This window comes from Cinclus cinclus, chromosome 28 (genome assembly GCF_963662255.1).
Source record: "Cinclus cinclus chromosome 28, bCinCin1.1, whole genome shotgun sequence".
In the NCBI taxonomy this organism is placed as follows: Eukaryota; Metazoa; Chordata; class Aves; order Passeriformes; family Cinclidae; genus Cinclus; species Cinclus cinclus.
In genome coordinates, this window is record NC_085073.1 from 4,744,669 (window position 1) to 4,760,489 (window position 15,821).

The window sequence follows — 15,821 nt, forward strand, 5'->3', positions numbered from 1 at the left end:
TGCCATGGCACAGCAGGCTGTGCTCGGAGTCACTGGGTCCTGGGCCACAAGGAATTTTTGCAGTATACATCCAGTTGAAATTTTTCTTCTCCAAAAACCCCTCAAATAATAAGTTTTCCTGCACACACACACACACACAAAACCAACCAACCAACCAACGAAAAAATCCCAAAAAAAAAAACAAAAACAAAAAACAGGACAGCACAAAGCAGATTTAGAAATGGGCTTTAGTGCAAACATTTGCATGCAGCTGTTCCTATTCTCCTCAGCAAATGCTAAAATTAACTGGGAACAGATTATATTTGAGTTTGAAATTGCTATGATTTCAATAAAATAGTTTCAGATTCTGTTCAAGACGTTTAAGCAAGCAAACTTTTGCATCCCTCAATGGTAAATATTAGAATATAATTTTGGACAAGTTTTGCTTCACTGTACTTGTGTTTTGGGAAGCCCCAAACAGGTTTAGGAGGTGAATGTTTTAAAGTGTGATATTTTCTTAGTGTTCTTTGCTGAAGTAAATCAGATTCTCTCACATTATTTCTTACTGGTGAAACTCTGTGTGTATTTTATGAACAGCAACAAAAGCATTTTTAGTAACTTTTTATTTGGTGATGAAACTTTCCACATGTCAGCAGTGTCCAAAATCACTTATTGAACACCTCACCCTTAGCAGGAACTACCACGATAAAACTCTCTGTTGTGCAGTCACACAAGAGTAAATAACTATTAGCTTTACCAGCTATTTAGCACCTTTTACCAGCTATTTATTCATAAAAATGGTTGTAGTTGCTGTGCTTTCAAACCGTTCATTTCCTTTTTTTGTGCTTGTGGAGGGTCTTTTTGGCCATTTTCATACCCAACTGAGCCACAGATGCAGGGACTTGCATCCCTTGTGAATTGATTTCCAGGTGGGAGGAGGAAGAAGCTAAGGAAATAAAGGATGAAATGAGGAAACCAATGAGTGAATTTCTATGTCAACCTAGAACTGCCCTAACGCAACCTGGCGTTCTTGAGCTGTATATTTAATAAGTCTGATTCTTTGTATTTTTTTTTTTTTTTTTTGCATAAATTCTCCGAGCTGGTTGATGGCTTTATTAATTCATTTTCCATTTTCATTTTTTTAGTTTGGAAATGAGGAACAGCAGCTGGCCTGGGCAAAACGAGAGAGTGAAAAAGCAGAGCAGGAAAGACTGGCTCGGTTGCGGAGACAAGAACAAGAAGACCTTGAGTTGGCCATTGCACTCAGTAAGGCTGACATGCCAGACTCTTAAAGAGGGTCCTGGGCTCCACCCTGTTTAAGAGAAACCTCGGAACGAGGCTTTTATAAAAATACTAAATCATTGGTTTATATTGTGAAAATAATTTTAGTCACCTTCAGATCTAAACAGGACTGGCTGTTTGTGTCCAGCCAGGCTGTGTGTGGCTTCTCAAGTGCATAATCTGCAGGAAACACTGTATAAGCTGTATTATATGTTCTAGATAAAATTTATTGCTTGTAAGAAATTTAACGTATAATCCTAAGGTACTGAAAGTTTCTTTATCTGAAACACAAATGTTGCATAGAGTAAACTGCAGCTTGTGAATCTGTTTTTTTATAACCTGAATTCCACGGAGTCTTTGAGGCTGCAATATGGATTTCGAAGAAAATGTCATAAAAAGAGAATATTTGTAGAATTAGCTTTCACTTGTTACATTTCTTTAATAATTCATGGTTGGCTAATCAGTACTTCTCTGCATCATCTATGTCAAAGCATAAATTTATTATTAGATGGTCCCTTCTTGTCCAGAAGTTGTGGCTTTTACAAAAGAATCTGACAATTTATATATGATGGATACAAACAGTGAACCCTGTAAAACAGTACAAATTTGAAGACTCTAGGAATTAGCAGTTCTTCTAATTTAAACATTTGTTTGCATTGAGTTTTAATAATTGTATGTGACTAAAAGAGGGAGTTAATTCCGTTGTAGTAAATGGGATAATTTAGCAACTAAATTATGAAGTAAAAAATTGCTTTGAAGTAAAAAAAATGCTTTATTGCAAGCTAACAGGATTGCAAGATGGTGATGTACACATTTGGGTGCTGCTTTAATGTGACATCAGGAAATCAAGTGGTGGAAAAGTTGCCGTATTTGAGGAGCACTCATCCCTACAACCCATTGTACCCTCATTTACTCCAACTCCCAGCACACAGACTGGTTGTGTTACCCAAGTGACTCTCTGGGACAGTCTCTACCTCTGCTTCTTCATTTCCACCTCTTTGGGGTGACAGATCAAGCAGACTTAGATGAAATGAAGCCAAGTTGAATCAGATTTTAGTTGCCAAATACATATTCACACATCAGTTCTGGCAGCACTGCCCGGGTTGGCTCTAAAATACAGTTTGCAGTACTGAGACCAGGTAGGAACAGGTTTTATATGCACTGAATGCTTCCACCTGGAAAAGGCAACACAGAATGTGTTTGACATGTCATAGAAAAAATAAGTCTGTGAATTTAATTTGCTTACTAGAAATGCCTTTTCTGATTACAGGAATTCTAAAACTTCAGTTGTGTTTGCCTTGGAATTTTCTGTCTCATAGAGTAGGGATCTAGCATTTTTAAATGTCCTCAGTCTTCTTGCCTGCCCTTTGTTCTCTGGGAATGCAAAACCTTTACATTCTGTGTTTTTACTGATGTGGCCCTTATCTTATAACATTGTTTTTTTGTTTTGTTTTGTTTTGTTTTTTAATGTGAGATTCCTTCATCATCTTTAATGCATTTCTATTTTTTATGTCCTTGCTTCCTTACTTTTATTTTCATGCTACAATGATAGTGCCTACTCGGTGAATGAAAACAATCTTTCCCTGTTCTGTTGGGATTGCCTTATCCTGGGTGCTTGCCTTGCACAGAGGATCTGATTGCATCATTTTAAGCATCTTGGTAGTTTTCAGCTCTGAAATGCAGCCAAGATGTGGCATTTGTAGTCTCAGGCTTTTGTGGGGGAGCTAGGTGGGTGGGTGGGTGTGCAGACACACACATCTATTAGGGTTTAGGATGTTATTTTTAGGGGTCACAGCTCCCCTTTTGTTGTGTGTCTCCTATGCTAATGGTACTACAAATAATGTGAACCTTTCATTCTCCTCAGAAGGGGAGAAGATTTATTTCTAATACCAAAACCAACTGTATAATATTTAATACTGTCCCTTAAATGAGCCCTTTGGGATGTGATAGAAGCTATTTCTAATTTTGCAGAACCTGATTTGAAATCCCTTCCCATTGCAATAATTTTTCTCCAGTACATGTTTGATTTCGTGATCAAACACACTAAAAACATAAAAAAATTCTCTCTTCTGTTACAGTGTATAGAACTTGAGATCTCTGAGAGCTAACTTGTGTCTGTCTTCAGGTAGCATGATAAAACTTTTGCTGTGAAAGAGTAATTTTCAAAAGCATCTGGCTGCAGGATTCTCAGTGAAGTTAAGCAAGCTGTATCCATGTGTAAGATCCTCCTATTCACTTGAAACTGAGTCCTTGTGGTGACTCTTCTGCTACAATAAAATTTAGGAAGTAATACCAGTTCTGGACTGGATGATGTCACTCCAGTGGGACAGGTGGATGACTAAATAGCTTGATGCATTTTTGAAGTTCTGTTCCATAACAAGACTTTCTGCTGCTTTGTTAGGGCCCTAAAATACTGAATTTATAATACTTCTAGGCCAATGAGATGACATTTTCAGGATGTCCAGCAGGGAGGCAGAAATGTGAATTAGTCTAGCATTCTGTATAGTGTTAGGACTTGTTTTTGTATTTCCTTATTGACTCTTTCTCATATTTGCTTGGACAGTTAATTGCAGATCAACAAACCAACAAGGAGAGAACACATATTGTCTATGCACCGTGTTAGATTTAGGAACCTTAAATTTACTGAAACACTCTTGATTCAGAATGTTGTCATTGCCATAGAAGAAAGCCTAGCTGTGGTTTCTCCCTTTTTGTGTCTAATATAGTTCTCCATGTAAAAAGGGAAGATTCCCCACATTCTTTCCCTATGCTGTAACTCAGTGTTTGTACAACACCTGCACTTGCTCTGTGAGGCAAAACCTTATTGCAAGACATTGACTTTCTTCCTCCACAGAGCAGTGACATTTAAAGCACAAACAGACCTGTTGCTATTTGGGCAAAGAAAATACATACAATGTAAGATATGGAAAATGTGAATATCCCTAGTGCATATACAGTGTACAGTGAGATCCATATTATTCATGTCTGTGTGTATATATATATATATATGTATGTATATATATATATATATAGTATTGTATAATGTTATCATAGTGTGTGTATATACTCTACATGTCCACATGCTATGTCCACTATATAGTTCCTTGTGCTGTACATAAAATCTGTATATACAGTGAATATGTAGAGTATGCATATATATTCTGTATATTAAAGCTTGTGTGTATGTATGAATTCTGTAACCACTGATGGATACAGAATTGGAATCTTTACAGAAATTCAAATTAGCTCACGGCTCTGAGAATTTCAAAGTCCTGGTTAAAGAGAAGAGGATAAATTATTTCTTAATTAATTTGTATCAAGATTTCTTTCATTGATATGAAAAACTGTGTTCATTAGCTGTGCCAGGTGTAGGAGAACCCTGGCAGAAAGTAGTAATCATCTGCACTGGATGTAATTTCACATTCTTTTTAGTTTTTAAAGTATCTGTTTGGAATGTAGCTCAACTGCTGATCTTGTATATCATCTTTCTTCTCTGGGCTGAGGCAATGAGTTTTCTCCAATGTTTTCTCATAGTTTCACTTCCCTCTTCCCTTTTTTTTTTCCTTTTAAAAAAATTATTTGTAAGGAACTGTTCCCATACACACACCCCAAGCAGTCACAGGCAAAGGTGGAAAACATTTTTTTCTTGCTTAATTCCAGTTAGATTGGTTGTACATAATTGTGGATTCCAGTTCTGTTTTTCCTCCACTTCCACCTAAGCTTTCACTTCAGGGGGAATGAGTATCCATTGCATATTTGGCTTAGAGGAAAGAGTGGGGGTGATTCTTCTTTCTACTTAGATAAATTATTAGACTGTGTGGTACCTTGAGCAATCACTAAGAGTTTAGCAGGGTTTTTTTATGGTGGCACACGTGTTTTATATGGAATATATACTACTGGAATGACTTGTGGAAAGCTCTGGATTGCACAGAGCACTGAGGCACAACAGTTAAACAGGACAGACAGTTATTAATGTTGAACCTGCATGTGCAGACAGTGCATGTAGGACACGTATGCTGAATTACCACATTACCCTTCCAGAACTGTGTGTTCACATTTGCCTTGAGTGGTTTCTCTCAGTTACCTTCAAATTGTCTTGCTGAAAAAACTCCCAGTCACCCTGCAATAAAAACAAATGCTCATTAAAGTCATACTTCCACAATAATGCTGTATTAATTTTTTTTTATGTAGGCAACTTGTTCTTCATGGAACCTCTGCCCTGTGAGGGTCATCAGTCCTTCCCATATCTTGTTCCATGTACTGTACTCTCAAAGTGTAGGAAATTCCAAGCTGTGTTTATGTAAGCCTTTTTATTTTTACTTCCCATCTGTGAAATCTGTTGGCACTATTGTAGAATTTTTGTCATCTTATGCTCAAAGATAACACAATTTTCTTGAATTCTTCTTATAATCCTTTTGGGGTTACTATTTCTTCTTTAGTGTTTCTCCATTGAGAAGAATATTTGTTCTGTAGAACCATGGCCCAAGGAGTTTTGGTCCAGGTAGAATTGTTGCTTTCCCTTGTGTGAGAGTTTGATTTCTCTTTTCTTCAGCATTTTATTCTTCCCTCTCAGGAATTTCATTTCTGCTTAATCCTTATTTAGAGCTGGAACTCTGTTGAAGTGAATTGATCTCTGCTGTTAATGATTTAATTCAATTATCTTCCTATACTAGTGGAACAGCGATGTTTTGGGTTATATATTTGGTTATATATTGCATCTATCTAGACTTCACAACAACCATCTTTCCTTAGAAAGGAATTTTGCTTGGAGTATGATGGAATCATAGATTTATTTTTAGAGTAAATATGTTAACTATAATTCATTGACACACCTGATGGATCAGTTGATATACTGCTCTTTTTACTTGAAAGTTTTATAAATAAAGGCTAATTTGTTATAAAATGGAATTTTCATTTCTCCAACTTCTGCCTCTCCCTATAAATTTCAAAGGAAAACTCCTAGTGACTGTGATTCCTTCTGCTGTTGCAAGTACAGAGTGCTCTTCTGGTGTCCCTTTTAATATATCATTCTTCAGTCTGACCTGAAAAAGGTGGAAACACAAAGGGGAAACTGCAATGTTGACCTAAATCTGACTAATATCTCCAAATACGAACATTATTGTGGCTATATTTATCTTTTAAATGTTATAACAAATTGTAAGGTATTTTAATTTTAACCCATCTCATGTGTTTATTGTTTAATAAAATAAGAGAAATGTTATTGTTTAATATAATAAATGAAAGTTACTTTTTGGAGCTCTGAGATTTCTGCACTCTTTCTTTACTTTTTTTTGTCCACACTTTCACAAGTTTTTATGTTAAATTTGTTAATCTTGCTTTGAACAGCAGCCCTGCACTGAGATCTTTTTCCTGTTGGCTGGTGCCCTCTCCACTGTTTTCCCTCGTGTCCTTCCATTTCTTCCTTGTCCCAGCCTGATTTGGGCTGAGCAGGCCAATCCCAAATCCAACACCACACCCTTTCCAAGCAATTTGCAATGCTGTGTGTCCTGGCAGTTTGCACCGGGAGGGGTTGGGGACATCACTAGAGACAACCTTTGGCTGGCTGGAAAAACACACCTCACTGTTGGGCTGTTCCATTTACTCACTTTGACTCATCCCAGCTGTTCACTGGCTGCTCCTGCTCACCTGGCCAAAGTGAGCAGCAGGTTGCCAAGGCAGGTTTCTCTCTGATATTTTTATTACATTGACATTTTGGAGGATTTGACCGCAGTGTGTCACAGATGGGCACAACTCCCTCCATTCTCATCCCCATGCTTTCCCAATGCTTTCCCAATGCTAATGCTAATCCACCTTGTCTGGGCTTAGTCTGAAAGGGTATCCCTGTACCCAGCATGGCCTAAGAGCCCCTTCACTGGGAATGGAAGAAAAGCATCACCATTCTGTTCAGGATGTGGAAATTTGATGCTGAAGGCTGTCCAAGGTGAGCCCAACTGTAAAACCTCCAACACAACTGCAGCATTTTTTGACTGAACCTAAATACCCAAGCCCAGCTCTGCTCTTGGAATTCTGAGCTCCTGGAGTCACCAGTGCCACCCCTCCACTGGAAGTGCTGTCAGGTTTATCACTGGAATTGCTGAATCTCCCATCTGCTGTACGTGACTATCAGTGTAGTCACTCTGAGTACCTTTTCCCTCCTGTCTGGTTGGCATTTTTCTTTTCATATAATGACCACAATTAAAACTTTTTATTGGTGCTGATGCAGTGTCTCTTAAAATTGCTGTAGCCTTTCTAATTGATGAAATCTCACAGGACTCTGCCAGCAGCAAACATATTTCTGCTGTTTGACTTCCCATAAAGGTCCTTGATCACAATTTTCAGAATGAAAAATGAATGTGCTCTCTGGCTGTCCCTTGCATCCACAGAAAGGACATCCAGGCATTCTATATCCTGTATTTTGCAATAAAATATTAAATCATTAAGATAACAAAACCCACTTATGCTATCATTGCACACAGGCTGTAAAAAAGTGGTTGTTGGGATTTGAGTATATTTGCATGTGTGTTTTGTGTATAAGCCTCAGGCTCAGGAGCTAGTCACCTAATATATTAAATGTCACAGGAGATCATATCCCACATGATACTCCAGATATTTCTTGGTGACCTAATGGGTCAGCACTCCAGAAGTGCAAGAAACCAAAGTAAAAGTGATTTGAAGCAATACTCTATTTAGTTATTAGCCTGTACCAGGTAAGTTCACCTGCAGTTTCTGTGTTGCTGAATTTATGCTCAATGACAACAGGCAGAAAACTTCTGATTTGCTAAAAGGACTTACAATGGGAGTATGTAAATAAGCAGGTAACAATGGTTACAGAGGAAATGAAAACTTGGTTGCTTCTGCTCTCCTTGTGCTTAGGAAGGAGATTTTGGTAAAGTTAACCCCTTCTTCATTCTATAAAGCAGTCCTTATGGTTCCTCGTTAGTGTCTGCACTAAACATTATAAGATCATGTAATTGTGGCTGAAAAAAATCAGACCTCAAAAGAGTAAGTCAAATATATTTTCTACCTAACAAGTTCGGGATAAATCCGTGCATCCTTTGCTGGTATGTGACCGTGGCTGCTCCCAGTCTCAGCTGAAGTGATGGGGAATGGGTTGTTTGTGATCAAATTATGCAGAGCTTTAAGGAGTCTCTGGGAATCAATATATTGGACTAGTTACCTCCAGGGCTTGTAAACTGAGCATGGCTATGTGCTTTAGGTTACTAGTGTTTGGCCTGTAAAACAATTTACTTCTCCGAATCAGTGGGAAGCACACATCTGCCAGAGGCTGGCCCACGGCAGAGGAGGGCTGCAGTGCAATTCAAAGCTCTGACTGCCTCATTCAGAGCACGTAGAGCATGTCTTGGGCACGTGGGACCTGGGACAGACCCAGCTGAGAGCAGCAGCTTCGAGGACACCCAGGAATTTTAAGGTTCGTAGATGCCACCAAGTAGGTTTTGGATGCTAGCAGTGGGGGTGTCTTTCTCCCTGTTAAATTGCGTGGGGTTTGTGTTGAATTTTTTGCTAGTTACCATAGTGATGGCTACATGACTTTGTTGTAGTTGCTTTATCTAAATATAGCAAAAGAAATTGCTAGAGCTTGGGGTTCTGGCTTTGAAAATTCAATTTAAGCAGGGTCTAACAGCTACTCTGTGTTAGAGGTGCACAAAATAGCTAAAGAAACCACAGAAAACCACAGAACCACACAATCCTATAATTTGAAGAGTGGACAAACTTATTTTTGCATTCTTGTGGATGGAAGACCAAAGTTTTGAGCCAGTCCATGTTTTCAGGCAGTTTGTAAATGGCTGTGAGTAACCAAGGGCTCACACAGGTTGAAATGCCCCATCCTGCATTAGGTGAGCCATGTCCAGCACTAAAGCTTCAGCCCTCAGATGTGATTGGCTACAAAACTGAATCTAAAATAAACTTCCAGAAAAGCCAGAGGGTTTGTAGACCAACCTTCCGCTTTAGGGTTGAAAAAAAGAGATTTGAAAGTGCCCTGCCTGCTGGCATGCTGGGTGCTGGTTGCGTGCAGGGTGATGTGGGTTGTGCACGATGTGCTGGGGTGGTGGTGCTGGGCAGTTTCCCAGGGTGCTGCTGTGGTGCTGGGTGTGCAGAGGGTGCTGGGGTGGTGCTGGCCAAGCACAGGGCACCGGGGCACCTTTGAGAGCCGAAAGGTGACCGAGCCAAATGGCCCTGCAGAGGCTGGATCTGCTCCTGCTCTGGGCTGTTGCAGAATTATGGTGTGTTCTGACAGTGAGGTCCCATCTCAGGGGAGTTTAACTGACTCTTCTCAAGTCAGTGCGTGAGCAAAAACTTATTTTCAGCAGAGTGGAACACAATGCTCTGAAACTCCATGTGGAATGATCTGACTTTGAGCAGTGACTGGTCTGGACGGTACCTGAGTTGGGCAATATTTTCTAAAGTTTTCACTAGGATCATTGTGCAGGATTTGCTTGTTTCTGCTCTTAACCTGCTCTAACTAATCTCACAATCTATCTTACAACAATAGGGAGCCTATGGCTGTGGTACCTTATATTACTATGTGTGAAAATCTTGTTTTCAATGGACTCTGCATTTCCTCCCATCACGTTTAACTACAACTTCTGTAGTTTTTTTCCTTTCATTGCTACATCAAAATCAAATCCAGGATAGCTGTAGGTTGTGGTTGCTGGATGCTCCCTGAGAGGAAGATGGTTAATTAGAACACAATTACTTAAGAGATGACAACCTGCTGGTCAATTATTTGAAGATGTGGAACATTAGTGGTTTCCTGCTGACTAGGGGAGGCTTGGTAGATTTCTGGAATTACAGCGACCTATCTCCGGATGTACTCATTTAAAACAATTAAAGAAAGAAAAAAAAAAAAAAAAAAAAAAAAAGAGAGAGTTGGCAATTACTCATAATGGATGTGAGAAGAATGAGATCAGCATCTCTTCTTTTCTGCTACAAGATGATCTCAAGATTCATGAACGTGCAGTTTCCTTTAAAGACCACGCAGCAATTATCACAGATGCTCTCCTTTAAACAATGGCAAGAAAGTTTCTTGTGAACTTTCATTAGTGCTTTGTCCCCCTATCCCTTACCAATTTCAGAGGACCGACTTTATATACATTTTATAATTAATATTTTTATTTTATATTTTATGATATTTTATATTTTATTTTATATTTATATTTTATATTTTATATATATTTTTATATTTATGTATGAAGATTCCTCTGCTCTATTTTTAGTTGAGTCACAAATCTAACAACTCAGAGCATCACCTGCTCCTCTTTCCACGTCTTCAGTGCTCATTAGGATCTGAGTGCTATTTGGTAACACGCTATCAGGCTGTCTGATATCAGCTGTCTTATCTGAAGACTTTTCAGTGAGCAGGAGCAGAGGCAGCAGAGGTGATAACCCCACAGCCAGACTCTTTCCTGAAGCAAAGGCAGATCTGGATGCTCCCGTGCTGAGGCACGGGAGGAGAAGGAGGAGCAGAAGCACCCAGTGTGGTGGGTGCTGCAGAGTAGCCACATGAGAGTTTTTTAAGGATTAGGGACTCTGGTGATATTTATTTCTGCACAAAGGCCCTGAGCAGCACACAACACCTTCGTGCCATTCACTGGCTGCAGCTGACTTGGAATCACAGAATCCCAGAATGGATTGGGCTGGAAGGGAGTTTAAGTCCATCCTGTTCCACTCCCTGCCATGGGCAGGGACATCTTCCTTTAAATCAGATTGCTCCAAGCCCCATCCAAGCTGGTCTTGAACATTTCCAGGGATGAAGCAGTCACAATTTCTTGGGAATTCTATTCCAGTCCCTCACCACCCTCACAGGGAAGAATTCCAGCCCAATATCCCACTAACCCTGCTCTCTGGTGCTGTGAACACATTCTGTCTTGTCCTGTCACTTGTCCCCCAGTCCCTCTCCAGCTCTCTTGGAGCCCCTTTAGGCACTGGAAGGGGCTCTGAGGTCTCCTTGGAATCCTTTTCTCCAGGCTGAGGATTTGGAAGGGCAGAAAACTGGTGAGACCAGCCAGAGGTCAGGCGAGGACTGAGGACAAGCAGAGCCAGGTAAGTATGTTGGGATATTGTGATGCTTCCAAGATCTCCTCCATCTCTGGAAAGCTCTGGCTGGGGCCTTCCCAAGGCAGATATGGGGCTGGGCACTGAGGTGTCACACCTCTTTGTCTTTGGAATTGCATCACAAAAAAGAGAATCATTTAAGCTCGCACTATATCACTGAAACCTGAGTTATAACAAAAACTGGGAATGCTGAAAACTGGGAATGAATATAACCATTTCCAGTTCTTCAGAAAGAGCAAGGGAAAGCCAGGTGAGTATGAAGAGATGAGAATAAGAATTTTAAAAATTGTTTTCTTAAAGTCATGAACACCAAAGGACATACTGAAATATGAAAATATTCAGCTATGGGGAAAGAGAAGGAAATACCTAGAACTGTTGCAACAATGAATGTGCCAAGTTTAGAACATCTTTAAGTCATCCTCACTTTCTGGAATTAGATTGTGCAATTTATTTTTTTTTTCTAGCAAATAAATGAGTTTTGGTTTTGATGAAGAAATGTTAAAGCTCCCTTATATTTCACTTTGAAAGAACTACAAAAGTGAAATGTGGAACTCGTTCTTCCATGTCAATGATTAGAAGCCCAAACTACATCTGTTCCACATGAACAACTTCAGCCTTTGCTTTCACAGAAGAACAGCTATATTTGTAGCTACACTAAATGCAATCCTGTTGATTTCATTCTTGTGTATTCTAACATGGAAAGTCAGAAAAAAGGTCACAATCTTGACTGAAGCCAAGTTCCAAGTATCCAGATGTTGAGGCAAAAAATACTGCAATAGTAAGCTGAGTCTGTGTCTCTGGTTAGCAGTGGTACACAAGTATCAAGACTCACCACAACACTGGAGCTGTAAAAGACAGGGGATGCCCATCAGATTGTCAGAACAACATTTACTGGATTTACTGCATGGCCTTCTGAGCTCATTTACAGCCCTGAAGAATTTTTTGGGGGCTCAATTTGACTTTTGTAGCTGTCTTTACCGCTATCAATCAGAATCTCAGTTCCTGGCTGGTTTTCCCTCACAAATAGTTAATAACTTTCTTAACTCCTGACATCTAGGTGGCACTACAAATTATTAAGTGAACTTAACTTTTGAGGAATGAGTTATGAAGGTATTTTAACCTGGGTTGTGAATTCATGTTTGAATTCCATTAGTGTCCTATTGGAATTCTGCATTGAACTCTTGAGAAAAAGGGTAATTTATATACAGGAATGCCTTAAAATAAGCCTCCATAATTACAAAAACGCGGTGTTTAAATTTATAGTAAAAACCCACACACTGCTGGCAAAACTATAACTGCATCTGGAAAACATTAAGAATGCTATTAAAATAGTCTAGCATAAACTAGAAATGAGACTGAAATTATAGTGTTGCTTACTTAACCATTTTTAGGAAGTATATTTTGAATACGATCTACTTTCCTATTTGATTTTTTCATAAAGCACTGTACTATGTCTTATTTACCACTGAGAATACCTTACTTACTCTGTTACCTTATTCAGAAAAATCCGTGGCTCAGATTTTTTTAAGTGTCTTGTTACAGTTGTCAATAATTTAAAACACAACCAGGTGGTTGCTGGTCCAGCCATCAGGGAAAAAGTAACAGGGATATCTCAAAGGAGAATAAAAATCATAGGAATTAAAAACTGATTTTATTAAAAAGATGAATTTTTTCAAACATTGAAAAATTATGTTTTTATAAAAACAGAAATAGGCAAAATACCCATTTGTCTTCTATTCACATATACAGTATTTCTCATTGTATAAAATTATTTACAATATATAAAAAAAATACAGTAAATAGGTTATTTTCTTACAAGACATCAAGCCCTGTACTTCTAGTGTAGATCATGGCAAACAAGAATACTATTGCACCTGTGAACCAAACAGTCTAACAAGAGGAGTGTTCTTTCAGCCATGCCATCAACTGAGATCTAAACTAACACCGTTAGCTACAGTAACATTCATTTTATCTCTTCTAGGGTCAACTTCAGGCAGTTTCCATACAAACATTGTCTTGTAAAGCTTGGGAATGGGTAGTTAGAATTGGGAAAAAAACCATATTTACAGCTTCTTCTATACAGTCTGTATGAAGTCTTACGGAGTTTACCCTTCACAGAAGCTGCATAAATAACCCCTGTTCTCCTGACCGGGACGGGCAGGTCACTGACTCAGTGGCACCAGGTTCTCTACAGGAGATGCCCAGCTAAGCCCTCCTCGTGTCAGCTCCTCAGTGTCCGTCCTGGAGCGTCGGTCGGTGCCTCCCTGTGTAGTACCAGCTACAGATTTTTAACACCTCTGCACCTGAGCAGTTAAATAAGGTCCACTGTTGGCAGGGCAGAGTCCCCGGGGCTACATGTGCCGCTTCATGTGCAAAGCCAGGTGGTCGGACCTGGAGAACGCCCTGTCGCAGAGGTGGCACTGGAAGGGCCGGTGGCCCGTGTGCTTGCGATAGTGACGGGTGAGCTCGTCGGAGCGCGCGAACTTCCAGCCGCAGCCTTCCCAGTTGCAGTGGTAGGGCTTTTCACCTGTTTGGGGGAAATCGGAAAGCGTGACTCAGCGCGGCATCATAAACCAGGCAACTTGCCGAGTTCGTGTTGGGTTTGTTTTGTTTGTTTGTTTGTTTGTTTGTTTTTTTTGTAGCATATCCCTTTCTTTGCTACCAGGCCCTTCCAAGTGCTTTTAAGCTAAACTACTAGAAATTCCTGCGAAGGAAATCTTTGGAGAAAGAGCTTTAGAAGCCCTTGTAATAGCTTTGACTACATAGGTAAACACCTAGATGTTACAGACCTGACCACCTGCCATAGCTCAGCTGTGAATTTAACGGGACACTACAGGATAAAAGCCCAGGCTGCAAACTGTTTTACATAGGGCTATCCCAACCGGTACACAGCATGAAGGCCATCAGCAATATTTACCTGTGTGTGTCCTGAGGTGGGCCTTCAGGTGTGAGCTCTTGGTGTAGGTCTTCCCACAACCGGCATAGCTGCACGTGTGAGTGGCCGTCCTCTTCCTCGGCCAGGACCGGCGTCCTCGCTTTGGTTTGGAGTCCAGCAGCTCCAGAGGGGAGGAAGGAGGGGTGAGCATGCCCCTGGGAGCCGAGGGCTGTAAGGGCAGGCTGTCCTCGAAAAGGCCGAACTGGGAGGTGTTCTGGTACTGGAGGTGGGTCTGCGGGTGGTGGAAGCCGGAGGCCGGGTGGTAACTTTGCTGGTAGGACACGGACGAGGGACACATCATCTGTGTGTGGCAGTCATTCACCATGAGATCGTCGGGGCTCAGCGGGGGCGTCTCTGCCCCAGGGATCTGGGGGGAACTGGCCACCCGGGGCTGCTCGTAGCCCATCATGCAGGTCGCGTTCCCCTCCTGCTTGATCTTCGGGCAAGCCTGGGGCACCAGACCCAGAACCGGTCCATAATTGTCCACGTCGGGTTCGGGCTTAATGCTCTCGACGAACTGCGGGCCCCCGAAGGTGGGTGTCACGAAGAACCGCCCGTGGACGCTGCCAGAAGGGCAGTAGCTGGAGTCCATCTCGGAACGCATCATCTCCGGTACGATGCCGGCGCTGTAGGGCGGGGGGCTGTCCTGCTCCAGGGCATTGTAGCATCCCGGGGACGGGTTCGTCTGGTAAAAGCCACCGTTTTCGCCTTGGGCAGGGGCATAGTCCCCGCCGGCAGCGCCCTGGCCGTAGCCATCGCTGCCCATGGAAAGGATAAAATCCAGCACGTTGTTGAGATCCTCATCCTCTTTGCGCGGGGAAAGGCCGCCCCAGGTGCCGGCGGGGGTCTTGGCCTCCTGCTCACACTTCCACCTCTGGAGAGAGAGAAAAGGGAGAGGGTTAGAGGCGCCGTTCGTTCGCCTTGGGGAAGGGGGGGCACGGACTCGGGGCGCTGCGAGGCGGCGGCTCCGGCGCCCCCGGCTGCGATGAGCCGTCGGTGCCGAGCGCGGGGGACACTCACTTCGTGCAGGGCTTTCTCGCGGCAGGGGCTGGCGAAGGTGGCGAAGGAGGGCAGGGCGGTGTCGCTCAGCGCCATGGTGCGGGACGAGCGCGGCCGGCCGCCCTCCGCACCTTATAACGCGGGCGCGGGCGGCCTCAGGCCAATTGCAGGAGCGGAGGAAACGCGTCCCGGACGGGGCGGGCGGGAGGCAGCGGCTCGGGCGCAGCCTAAATTTAGCCCCGGTATAAAAGGACGAGGCGGCGGCGGTCCCAGCCCGAGCGGGGCGGAGCGGAGCGGAGCGGAGCGGAGCGGGGACGGGCCCGGGTCCCTTCGCCGCCCTCCCCTCGGCCCGGGACCCGCGACCCCCGGCTCGGGCAGCGGGCGGTGAGCGCACGCTGAGGGGTCTGTGCCCCGGGTTTCTCCGGGGGAACGCCGAGGGGTCTCACTGAGGCTCCGGGGACGCCGAGGGACGCTGTCCTGTGCTGAGAGAGCCCGTGAAGGGAATTCGGTGGGATGAGAGGGCCGCACGGGACCCTGCCCTGGAAACAGCTAC

General features: G+C 42.5%; 2 protein-coding genes across 7 annotated transcripts in view; one reads left to right on the forward strand and one right to left on the reverse strand.

Moving 5' to 3' along the window:
* The window catches only part of EPS15L1 (epidermal growth factor receptor pathway substrate 15 like 1), a 46,416-nt gene extending 39,893 nt beyond the window's left edge, over positions 1 to 6,523 (forward strand). For 5 of the 6 annotated variants that reach the window (XM_062510260.1, XM_062510265.1, XM_062510261.1 and 2 more), the window contains one exon: positions 1,125 to 6,523. In XM_062510260.1, coding sequence (XP_062366244.1) covers positions 1,125 to 1,271 — 147 coding nt within the window. In that variant the 3' untranslated portion in view covers positions 1,272 to 6,523. The remainder of the gene's footprint in view (positions 1 to 1,124) is intronic. The other variant, XM_062510267.1, reaches the window with a different exon arrangement.
* A 6,443-nt stretch (positions 6,524 to 12,966) lies between these two features.
* Positions 12,967 to 15,364, reverse strand: KLF2 (KLF transcription factor 2). The gene is made up of 3 exons (XM_062510334.1): positions 15,290 to 15,364; positions 14,252 to 15,143; positions 12,967 to 13,861 (listed from the first exon to the last, which is right to left on the reverse strand). Exons 1-3 carry the CDS (start codon positions 15,362 to 15,364, stop codon positions 13,686 to 13,688), a joined length of 1,143 nt encoding a protein of 380 aa, XP_062366318.1. The 3' UTR covers positions 12,967 to 13,685.
* Between the last annotated feature and the right edge of the window lie 457 nt (positions 15,365 to 15,821).

Coding starts and splice junctions, on each gene's coding strand:
- KLF2 (XM_062510334.1), bottom strand. CDS start 15,364: ATGGCGCTGAGCGACACCGCCCTGCCCTCCTTCGCCACCTTCGCCAGC. Junction 15,144..15,289: donor GCGAGAAAGCCCTGCACGAA/GTGAGTGTCCCC, acceptor CTCTCTCTCCAG/AGGTGGAAGTGTGAGCAGGA. Junction 13,862..14,251: donor CCACCTCAGGACACACACAG/GTAAATATTGCT, acceptor TCCCCCAAACAG/GTGAAAAGCCCTACCACTGC.